A 12,631-nucleotide genomic window follows, 5' to 3' on the forward strand; every position below is an offset into this window, starting at 1 on the left:
GGTGTCGCGCCCGCACCACGCTCAACCAGTGAGCGGACCGGTCTCTATATGGGATCCGAACCCTTGGCGGGAGTGCCGCCACGCTCCCAAGCGCCGCACTCTACTGAGTGCGCCACCGGGCCGGCCCGAAAAATACCCTTTTTATATGTAAAATAAAGTTAGATGTTAGACTCAGTTATAAATAGGTTTCTCATCTCTTTAGTTGCTGTGGGGGAAGTTTCTATGCATTGCAGGCCATCCAGTATCCCTGATCTTCACCTCCAAATTACCAGGAGATGCTGCATGTGACAACTAACAAAACCTTTCCTCAGATTTCTAAAATACACTCTAGGAAACAGTACTGTCCGCATTAGAAGCCACTGCCACATGGGTTGGGATTTTGTCTACCCATCCCTAGCATTTATTAGAAAACCAAAAAATTGGGCCAGCCCTGTGGCGCACTCGGGAGAGTGCAGCGCTTGGGAGCCAGCGGCGCTCCTGCCGCGGGTTCGGATCCTATGTAAGGATGGCCGGTGTGCTCACTGGCTGAGTGTGGTGCGGGCAACACCAAGCCAAGGGTTGTGATCCCCTTACCGGTCACAAAAAAAAAAAAAAAAAAAGACAGAAAACCAAAAAATTTACATGTTATTAAAGGTATGTTTTCTGCATTCAGGTAAAAGGAAAAATCTGATATGCTGTGATACCATCACATCTCTGCTAAAAAACAAACCCTTGGGGCCTTCCCACCTGCTGTAGGATAACAGCCACATTTCTCCACGTGGCACTCAGAAGCCTCCGTCATCTGAGCATTACGTCTCTCTTCAGACTCCCAGTCCACCCTCCCAGGAACACTGTATTCCAGTCATGCCCCTCATTCCCCTATATTCCCATATATACCTTTTCCCCTTATCCACCTTTTCTGAGTTTGTCTTTTTTACCATCTCTAACTGCCTGACTTTTATTCCACTTTCTCCATGAAGGCTTTGTGTTTCCTGTCTGTTAGACCCAATCATGCCTTCCTCTGTGTTCACACAGAACACTGTTTGCTCTCTCTCTGTGTATACATAATGTGTGGCATTTGAAGGCACTATTAACTTGCAGTTTGCTTATTGCAGTCTACACAGTTAAGGAATAATGCAATTTAAAATATGCTTGCAATATAAAGGAAATTTTTTAAGGAATTGACATTTATTCTTTTATTTGATTAAAAATACAGACGTTCTCCAAGCCAGCAATCAAAGAAGTCTTAAAGTTCAAGCATTGCACACTCTGGGAAGTCTTCTCGTCTTCGCGCATAAGGAAAGGTAGATTTTTAGGAATCAGTAGAACAAGGCAAACATTTTGTTTGTTTGGTAAAATTCCTAATAACGTGAAAAGATATTGTCTTGCATAAATTTCAGTTCTTCAGTTGTACCACAATGATAAATTTTATTCATCATATGCTACCTGAGAGAAACTGTTATGAGCACTGAATGGTGTAGATTTATTCTCTAATATGGTGATGGAAATGTTCCTTCAGTGTATTTGCTTTCCCTCTTGGAAGATAGATTTAATAACAGGTCTCAGAAAACATACTGCTGATGCTTTGTTTTTCTTTTAGGGCTGCTTTTAAGTGTTGGTGTCAAGCTCTTGATGACATATTCAGAAAACCAGATATGCTCCATACATGGAAAGAGCTTGGCACCCCCCTCACCGACACCACCAACGGCTACTCACCTTCGGGTTCCAAAGACTACAGTGAGGAATTTCTATCAAAAGCTGGCATTTGGGGGTGTTTGCAAGGAGCAGTCATATCAGCAAAGATAGCACAGTGAGTGTGACGGTGTGATGATCCCATGGTAGCTGCTGGCTTCCTCTGTGGGGCACCACCTTGTGCGATGCAGGATGCCATGCCCCCCATGTGCTGCATTCTTGGACAGTTATGTCCATGTCGTACAGGGTTGTACAGCTTACTTGTTTGTGATGTTTATTGTTCATAACCATCTCCTCTTCCCATAACACCTCCCACCCCCCGACCTCCCAAATAGGAGTACCACATGGGCACAGATCGTTGCTTTATTCACTGAGGGGTCCCAAGTGCCCAGCGTGGAGTTGGCTTCCCATGACTACTTATTGAATGAACAAATGAGTGAATGAACAGTTGGTATGGGAGCAAGAATAACTGTGGGAGGCAGGTTGACTTGGGCCTAATTCAAGGGCATCCTAGTAACCCTATGACCCTTGACAAGTTGCTCATTCTCTCTGAGTCTCAGTGTCATCTGTAAATCCTGGTGGTGAGAATTACATGATGTACTGTATTAGTTTGCTAGGCTTGCCCTAACAAAGTACCACATACTAGGTGGCTTAAACAACAGAAATTTATCATCTCACAGTTCTGTAGGCGAGAAGTCTGAGATCAAGGTGTTGGCCCATTGCTCTCTTCTGAGGCCTCTCTCCTTGGCTTGTGGATGGCCATCTTCTCTTTGTGCTCTCACGTGGTTATCCCTGTGTTCATATCGATGTCCTAATCTTCTCTTCCTAAAAGGCCACTAGTCGTATCAGATTAGAACCCACCCTAATGATCTCATTTTAGCTTAATCACTTTTTAAAGACCCTATCTCCCATGACAGTCACATTCTGAGATTACTAGGGATTAGGACTTCAACATGTAAATTTTGAGGGGACACAAATTGGCCCATAACATATATGAGAGTACTTCAAATAGTTCATGGAAAGATTCATTTTATCTTTCAATTCTATTTTTCCATGAACTTTTTGAAGTACCTGCATACTATGTTAGTTTCCTGTTGCTGCTAAAACAAATTACCACAAATTTAGTGGCTTAAGACAACAGAAATTTATTATTTTACTATCATGGAGTTCAGAAGTTGTAAAATCAGTCTGTTGGCAGGGCTGTGCTTCCTCTAGAGGCTATAGGAGAGAATCTGCTTCCTTGCCTTTTTCACCCTCTAGAAACCTCCTGCTCATGGCTGCATCTTCTGTCTTCAAGACCAACAGCCTAGTATCTTCTTTTCCTTCTCTGTTTCTGACCTCCGTTTGTGTCCTCACTTCTTCTCTGACTCGGACCCTCCTGCCTCATCTTCTGTCTTCAAGACCAACAGCCTAGTATCTTCTTTTCTTTCTCTGTTTCTGACCTCCGTTTGTGTCCTCACTTCTTCTCTGACTCGGACCCTCCTGCCTCTCTCTTACAAGGACAATTATGATTATGTTGGACCCACCTAGATAACCCAGGATAATCTCCCCATCCAAGGTTCTTAGTTTAATCACATCTGCAAAGTCTTTTTTGCTGTGTAAGGTAACATATTCACAGGTTCTGGGGATTAATATGTGGATTTTTTTGGGGGGGGGCATTATTCAGTTTACCACACATTCACACATATGTGACTATCTATCACAATGGCTTATACATAGTTAGCACTCACAAATATCTTAAATATTTGATTAATGTGAGAAATTTAAAAAGTATGGAGAGACTAGAGTTTCTGGTTTCTTTTACCTCTCCAGTTACTTCTTTAGCTTACCTATAGGGTGTGGTGAGAAAAGCTTGCATAATATTTTGAACAGTAGAGCAAATTAAAAAGCAAACAAATCTCCTTTATTTTTTTTAGCAAATAATCACATTGTTTTCAGAAAATAAGCATTTCAGGCAGGGGAAGTAAGAAATGACCACTTTAGAAGTATTAAGCATCATAGATTTTAAACCTCTGTCAAGTATGATTTTTTGCATTCCCAGGATGGAATTTATCCTTAGACTTACACACACACACACACACACACACACACTCTCCCCCTCCCAAGTCTGAGCTTATGAGTTAGTAGAACTTGGGAACAAAAAAGCTGAGGAAGTTTCACAGGTTGGAAAGGAAAAGCTACAGCATTCCTGCCAGAGGGCACCCAGCTTCTCCTAGCCTCCGAAGTTACAGTAGTAACTTCATTGCTTGCTGCTTTTCGACCAACAGAAGGTCATTTCCTGGTTACCCAGCTGGAAGTCTGCCTTCACAGGAGATAAGTCAACAGGGACTTTGGCTGTTCTCCTAGACTCTCTTCAGGAGAGGGAACTCTTCTCCCCACTGCGAAATGTCACACTAGAATATGCACACAGAGAAGCTGAACTCAGATAGATGTTATAAATGTAGTAAAGCTGACTGGTTTTATCTAAATATAAGACTTAGGGGAAGGTAATGTGGCTTATAGTTTGCAAATGCAAATTTCGAGACCCATTTAAAGAAAATTTAAACTCTTCTAAGGAACATAAAATGAGACAGTAGTAAATGGAGAGACATTAATCTTTGGTGGTGATACTTAATGTTGTGAATGGCTCCATAATATATAGCTGAAGAGAAAATACAATACTTTAATCTTTGGGGGGAATTATTTAACCATACGCATCAAAAGCCTTAATCGTGCACCTCCTTTTACCAAAAAATTCTACTTCTAGGGATTTATCCAGTGCAACTAATAAGGTAAGTGCTCGAAAGTGTAGGTACAACAATGTTTACCTCAGTATTGGAATAAACTGAAATGGAGATTAATATTTTTACATTATGGTGCATCTATATGATAAAATATTAAAGTTCCTTAAAATAATGATGTAGTTCATTATGTCTATGAATGAAAAATTTGTTTATAATATGTATTGCATAATTGTATTCTTAATATGGATGCATGTGTGTATGTGTTTCTATGTGTGTATAACTACATATAGAAAAAAAACTAGAAGAAAATTGACTAAAATGTTACCAATAATCATGTTTCATTGGTAGGATTACAGGTGATTTTTTATTTTCTTTTTTACATTTTTCTTATATACTTACATAGATATTTCCTTATGTTTTGTGTATCTAAAGACATATTTATATCAAAACATTTTTGGAAAATTGTCTACTAATCAGTTTATTTTTCTTATACTTATTTAGATTTATTAAGAAATTGAACGTTAGAAAGAGAACCAACTGCTGCATTTTGTCTGCGTTACTCTTTCAGGTAACATAACATGACATGTTATGTATGTTTCTCTATAGTAGCACAACCATTAATCCAATCAGTGAAAAAAGGGCAATTGGCTGGCTGGTTGGCTCAGCTGGTTAGACCACAGTGTTGATAACACTAAGGCCCATGGTTCAGTTCCCCTTACCGGCCAGCCACCAAAAAAAGAGGTGGGGGGGCAGTAGTTTATCATATTCATAAAACAAACCCTGATTAAATGTCACAAGCCCATCTTTCCTTTGCTGGCTGACCTTCACCTTTAATATTCAGCAGAGTTGTTTTCTCCTTTAGACTGCAGGAGTTTTACAGATAGGGAAACTGAGTCTCCTGTCATTAATAAAATCATTTTACTAGTGATCAGTGTGAAGCCAGTCTGTTTGACTCCAAATGGTTGTCTTAGGTTACCTCACTTCTTTTTTTTTTTTTTCTTTTTTTTTCCTTTTTGTCTTTTTTACTGACCGGTAATGGGATCGCAACCCTCAGTGTCGCGCTCGTACCGGAGACCGGCAACGGGATCGCAACCCTCGGTGTTGCGCCCATACCTCGCTCAGCCAGTGAGCGGGAACCGGTCTCCACATGGGATCTGAACCCTCGGCGGGAGCGCGGCCGTGCTCTCAAGCGGCGCACTCTCCAGTGCGCCACCGGGCCGGCCCAGGTTACCTCACTTCTAAATAAAGTTTTGCTTGGTTACATGATATAAAATATATCATATAATGAAGGCAAGAAATAAGTTGAAGACTATAGAAGAGATGTGTTCGCAGTTCTCAGGATTTTGGTTTGATTTCACTGAAGAAGAAAGGAGCTTTTATCTAAAATATAAGACATTTTGAGATTCTGGAATGTAGCTAAAGGCCTTTGCAGTGTACTAGAGATTCTGTTTACTTTGAAGGATGGGCACCCTTGTTCTGTATATCAGAGGAGTCTGATGGCTTATAAAATCTAAATAGATAAGTTCTTTGGGAAAGTGTTCTCTGAATGTAAGGCCAACATTTCAATTTCCTTTTTTTCTTTTTTGGCTAGTTTCATCTCAGCCAGACTTTTTAATTTTCTTGTTTTCTTTTTCTTTTTTTTTTTTTTTGTGTGTGTGTGTGTTGGGAAATTTATTTTTTATTTTTATTTTTTTTTCATTAAATTTTTATTTTGTCAATATACAATGTATATGATTATTATGGCCCATCACCGACACCTCCCTCCCTCCTCCCTCTCTCCCCTCCCCTAATTTTCTTGTTTTCCATATGCCTCTTGCTTGTGCTTCAAAGGACAGAGGTGTGAAAAGGCAAGAATGCAAAGGGAATGAATATCTGAGTCTAACTTTTTTACTGCATTCTTTACTGTCTCATACTCCTGGTTCTTGAAGATAATGCTGCTTATATTTTAGAAAATACGTGATTTTTTAAAAATTTAACTTTTTGCTTAATGTGGACATAATTTCTTAATAATACTGCACCTAAAATAAAAATTAGCTGGTGAGATTTATTTTAAAAGCCTCTTAATTCTTTTTATGATTTTTAAAGTAAATTTGTGAAATTAAAAATTTCAACAGCTACATAGTATTTTAAAGTAGGATGCCTCATAACCTTAATAATCTGATTGAATTTCTTTCCTGATATATACATTAAAATAATTCTATAATGAATTTATCATCAAGAAATATTAATTATTTAAGATAACAAAAATATACTCCTAAATGTAAAATTTGGTTTTGTGTTTTCATCTTGTTTCCCCAACATCTAGTACAATTTTGGTGATATAAATTACCCAAGAAATATTGGTTAAATTAAACAGATCATCTTTTCATTTAATGCAGTTAAAAATTTGGAACTGCCACGGCCTGACTAAGGCTTCTGAAATAAGTTGTCATTTCCTCTACTTATAGCGTGGTATGGTGGAAAGAACATAGATTTTTGAGTTAAATAGACATGACTTGAATCTTTTTTCTGCCATCATTAGCAGTGTGACCTCAGATAAGTTAATTGTTTAAGCCTCAATTATATCATTTGTGAGATAATAATACTTCCTTCTAAGTGTGGGTTAAATGAGTATTAAATGAGATAATGTTTATAAAGAATTTACCAGCAGCACCCTCAACAAATGATAATATAATGATAATTTCTTTGAATATAATAAGTATCCAATTACCATGGAATTTAAAAAGCCCATCTTGAGTGATAAAAGCATTTGGAACCTATAATGATGATAATATTAATGATTAAGTACCGTTTATTGCAAAATACAGTGTGCTAGGCTTGCACTAAACACTCCAGGAAGTAATACATGTACTTACTTTTTTTGTTTCATCATTGCAAATGCAGTTTATAGCTCTTTATTTTACCTTTTTTTCATTTTCAGGGTTTGCTTAGAACCACACTTCCGCATCCCAAAGCTGAATGTTGCTATGCTCAGTATGAAATCACTCAGCTTCTCCCAGGCATTGACCTCTTCTCAGATAGATTCAGGGCTGACATCTGTTCTGTAGTTGCAAGTCTGTACTATGTTATACGTGAACTGCACTTTGCGAAACAAAATCTAATAGTAAGTAATTTGTAAAGTCAACAAATCTTAATTCACAATGGTATTTTTGCCCCACTTACCTTATACTTTTTAAAGTTTGCTAATGTTCTTGGGGTCAGTTCTTGTTTAACTTTTAAATTCTATATATTTAGGATTCTTATCTATACAGATGCTACTTGACCTATAATGGGGTTACATCCCGATAAACCCATTGTAATTTGACAATATTGTAAGTTGAAAATGCATTTGATATACCTAACCTACCAAACATTATAGCTTAGCTTAGCCTAGCCTACCTTAAATGTACTCAGAACATTAGCCTACGGTTGGGCAAAATCATCTAACACAAAGCCTAATTTGAAATAAAGTGTTGAATCTCATGTGGTTTATTGAATATTGTACTGAGAGTGAAAAACTGAATGGTTGTATGGATACTCAAAGCATGGTTTCTACTGAATATGTGTTACTTTTGCACTGTTATGAAGTCGAACCATCAAGTGGGGGACTGTACTTCAAGTTAATATTCTTTCTTTGACACTATTATTTGCATTTCATTTTGAGTACAAAAGCAAGTTCTATTTGATTTTTGTTCTCTTTTTACTCTATTATATGTTTTTTTTCTGAAGACATTTGGTAAAGTTGATTAGAATGTGTCACTGATCTCAAACATAGGAATATAGTATACTTGTAACTCACTGCATTAATTTGTTCAGTTCATGTCAATACCAAAACTATGAGAGTATTTCTTTAGAGGTAAGTTCATCTTTGTGTCTCATCTTTTCTCTGTCAAGAATGTGTCTAATAGAACGACAGGTTCTAACTGTGAGATAAAAGTCAGACATTTCTTAGCATCCTTTGAAGTCCAAAAGTCCAAATATAACTCTCCTTTCCTTTGGGGAAAGAAATCACAGTATATATCATAAATTTGAAGTTAGCTGCATTCAAAAAATAAACTAGTATGTTCTGATTGTTAGTCATTTTATATTTTTCTCTTTTATCTTATTTGGTCTATTTTCTTTCTTCATGCTATTTCTTCTATTTTTAAAAATCTCTTTCCTTTCATTTATTTGCTTCTAAATATATATTTTCACATTTCCTGCTCCTTTCCCCTTTCATCCATAATTCTCATACCTACTTTTATTTGTATATTGTTTTTTACTCTTTTGGTATATTCGTTTTTCTAAATTCAATTCTCTCTTTATATTGAAAATATTTATTGCCCCCGATGTGATTTCCTGCTCCTTTCCCCTTTCATCCATAATTCTCATACCTACTTTTATTTGTATATTGTTTTTTACTCTTTTGGCATATTCGTTTTTCTAAATTCAATTCTCTCTTTATATTGAAAATATTTATTGCCCCCGATGTGAGTTGTTAAATTATAAAACCATGTGTTAAAGTGAAGAGGTAGATAAATACTTTTAACAATTGGCAGATTTGGCAAGAGATTGTTTATTAAAAAAAATAGCAAAATGGTGTTCCTCTCACTGTTGAAGAGATTCATTTCTGGATTGAGAAAATGGTTCTGTCTCCTGTGTAACCTTTACCTGCCTAGTCATATTCATATATAATACGTATCACTGCACTGGAAAAGAAATGAGACTTTTTTTTCTCTAAAGCTTGAGAAATTGAAAATGTTTTCCTGAATAACTGAGCAATTGGCAGCAATAAAATGGTATGTTTTTATCTCTCACTAAAGAAAAGAAACTAAATCTCTAAGGTAATTGCCAACTCTTAATGTTTTGTGCTGCATTAATTGTAGAAAAGGTAATGTATTTTGTTTGAAACTATTTAAGAGCAGTTCTTATCCTTTTTAAAAGCTGTTATCATTAGCAGCTGCCAGTTGACTGACCATTAGAGATTCCCCAGCAGACCTTGCAAGAAGGAAACGGTTTCCATTGCGTGTTACATTAAAATTAGAAGAAGCCCAGTGGCTAAGGGGACTTCTGGCAAATATAAAATTTGCTGTGGGACCTAGAGCTGTGGAGCCATGGGAGATAGTTTACTAAATAATGGGGATCCCAATTCCCCTTCTTACTCCATCTTCCTTTGGTGATGTGAGATACAGTTGCAGGAACTGAGCTTCAGGTTTGAATTCAGATCAAGAGCTGATCCAATGTCTAGGCCAAATCATCCCCTTAACATCTTTCTCTGGATGGATGATGTCTAGGTCAGTTGAAACATTGACATATTTTCATGTGACCTCAAAAAAAATTAAGATGAGGGGTTAATTCTAGGAAAATAAACAATATTATGTGAAGAGCAAGCTTGAGTTTTAATCAGTAGAATATATGCTCTGTGAAGGCAGGGACTTGTTAGATTTTGTGCTCATTCAATGATACCTAGGCATGTTGTAAATGTTTTTCTTGCTGATAGAAAAAATTCTATTCAAAGGCAAATAACAGCTGACATTGAGATAAATAAATTAGAGGTAGTTAGGGGACATGGGTGTGAGTTCCTTTGCTTTAAGTTCTAAATTTTATTTGATAGCTCATTTGCTAGAATTTTTCCACAGGCCTGAGTGATTCGTACATTTATGTGGAGCTAATTTTTTTTTAAGGAAGATGATTAATTAGGTTTTAATTTTTCTGTGTTTAAAGAGATGTGAAATCTAGGTTTGGGGTACCAAGTGGCATCTACCTGGAACTGTAAGTCTCTGATAGAATCTGAAAATTCTGATAAAATTGTGAAGCACACACTTATGCTAAACAGTATAGTCTCCTAGCATGGAAAGTGAATCAATACTTTGCATAACATATCCTACATTTAATATTTAGCTAAATTTGATTATTAGTTTATTAACTTGATAAAATATATCTTAAAACAAGGAGTGTTTTTCTCCTGGTAGATTCTTCCTCTCCTTGCATTGTACCAATATTTTGTTTCTGGGATTTGCCAAGACCTAGTCAGAAGTCTAGAAGCAAGAATCCTCAAGGTATGTAACAAAATTTTAAGACATTTTATATTCTTGAACTATTAAGAATATTGTCATACATTAATTTGATTTAATATTCATAATCATAAACTGATAATAATATGGTGTTATACTGATATTAAAAAAAACCTACCCATAATAATAACAAAGGATGAGAAAGAACCAGTTAGAAAGGTTTCAATCAGATTATGCTTTGTTCATCTAGACCCTGCCCTTGGACCTATGTTTTCAGACCCACAGAATTCATTGCATTCTATTTCTAAATAAAGAAATTCCTAAGAGAAATTCTGGTACTGATTATTAATATATTTTAACCCAGGGATAAATAATTTATTATTGACCATGAAAATTTCCGGACACCTCTCTCTGAGTTACTGAACTCTTATGAGTTCTCATATATGAGAACTCAAATAAGAATTGCATATATGAGTAACTTTTCTCTCTCTTTTTTAAACAGTGCTCTCTTCAAGATTGCAAAATTCTTGAGGCGAGGGACTATATCTTATCCATCTTTTAATTCCCTATAATATCTCAAGTAATAAATTTACATACTTGATGTTCAATAATTAATTATTGAATTTAAAACCTGCAGACATTTAATAAGTGCCTACTGTCCACACTCTCTTTACTGTTTAGTGGGAACTCACCTAGAAAATACTTGGTAAACATTTATTGATTTAACTCTAGAAAAACATTTATCAAGTACCTCCTATTCAAAAGCACCATATTAGTAATCAAATCAAAGAAATGGTCCTTGCTTATAAGTAAGTGAAAACTGGGAAGAGAGACAGGACGTATACACAAGACAATGACATATGCACCTGCCACTTGACCATTTCCAAATGAGTGTGATGGGCTCTAAATCTCCAGGAGTTGGAAAGAGGGAAAAATGGCTTGGGTCTTTAGGTTTCACTAAGTAGAAATACTGAGACTTGAAAACTAACTGTAGAACTAACTGAGCAGGAGAGAGGAGGAAGGGAAAATTCTTGGCAGGCAATAGTGTGGAACATACAGAGGTAAGAAAGCATCTGTACTAAACTGGTGGACTAGTTTAGGGAGCACGGGTGGCTCAGAGACACTGGAGTGGAGGTTTTGAGCAGGGAGGCTGTAGAGGATAACATAAGAATACCAGAGGTCCAGGATGTGAAGAATTCCAGGGACCCAGTCTTGAATTCCAAACTGTGGAGAGACGTAATGTGGAGGTCAAGCAGTGAGAGAAATGAGGGGATTGTGGCATCAGGACTGCATAACAGGTATATTCTGGTCTGCCATTAAGAGGCAAGAAGGGTTGCAGTGACCATTAACATGTCAGGAGGAGATCCAGTGGGCACTGACAGACATAATCCAGAACAAAGTTTTCGATTAGATGACTTATTTTATTGTATTGTTAGCATTTGGTAGCTGTTTTTGTCCTAGAGTAACTTAATAGCCAGTGACGAACTGTGGACTCTATTCTGGAGCCTAGGGTTGGAAGGGATATTAATTATAGAATTTTGGTCAGGAGAATGACATGATCAGCTCTGGTATCTGGTAACAGTGTCAGGGGCAGAGTGAGAAAGAAGTCAGATCTTATGGGCATTGTAGGATTGACAAACTGGACTAGTGTTTTGACAGAAGCAATGAGAGAGGGCTGCTGATAGTACAGAGGAAGGAAGGAGAGCCCGGGTGAGTGGAATTTGCCTGACCTTTCTGAAGGAAACTGGGGTCAGTGAGTGTGAAGAGGAAAGTCATTGTCAGGAAATAGCAGACAATAATGCTCTCTGACATATCAAATGGCAATAGATCATGCTGTTAAGTTTCTATTGGGCCACAGTGTCTTTCAGTGAAAGCTTTAGGACTTCTTTATGATGAGCTGGTCCGGCTTCACTTTGGAACTGCCAACGTCTTGAAAGATTTATTACTCTCAACCTATCAGGCATTCCCAGGGAGGGTACTGATGGTCCTGTATTCAATTGAGTGAAGGGTTGATTTATGGCTAGCTTTTTTTTTTTTTTTTTTTTTTTTTTTTTTTTTTTTACAATCTGGCTTGTTTGTTGCTCACTTCTGAAAGTACATGTCCATTATTCGCACCATTGCTGTTTGGAATGGTCAGATTGGTATGAGAAACTGAAACCAGAGGTGTAGTCCATTTACTTAAAATCCATTTAATCTTAAAATCATGACCAGAGGAGACTAACCACATGGGGAAGTGTTTCTTCATAGAGGTAATAAGAAAAATGG

General features: G+C 37.0%; 1 protein-coding gene across 1 annotated transcript in view; it reads left to right on the plus strand.

Moving 5' to 3' along the window:
- LOC103606879 (putative uncharacterized protein C12orf63) overlaps positions 1 to 12,631 on the plus strand; it is a gene marked incomplete at its 3' end in the record, with an annotated part of 107,384 nt that overhangs the window by 47,474 nt on the left and 47,279 nt on the right. Inside the window, exons 12-16 of the mRNA XM_008591432.1 lie at positions 1,196 to 1,283; positions 1,580 to 1,789; positions 4,896 to 4,962; positions 7,315 to 7,497; positions 10,325 to 10,411. Coding sequence (XP_008589654.1) covers positions 1,196 to 1,283; positions 1,580 to 1,789; positions 4,896 to 4,962; positions 7,315 to 7,497; positions 10,325 to 10,411 — 635 coding nt within the window. The remainder of the gene's footprint in view (positions 1 to 1,195; positions 1,284 to 1,579; positions 1,790 to 4,895; positions 4,963 to 7,314; positions 7,498 to 10,324; positions 10,412 to 12,631) is intronic.

The sequence above is a fragment of the Galeopterus variegatus genome, unplaced genomic scaffold (assembly GCF_000696425.1).
Source record: "Galeopterus variegatus unplaced genomic scaffold, G_variegatus-3.0.2 Scaffold6910, whole genome shotgun sequence".
NCBI classification, from domain to species: domain Eukaryota; kingdom Metazoa; phylum Chordata; class Mammalia; order Dermoptera; family Cynocephalidae; genus Galeopterus; species Galeopterus variegatus.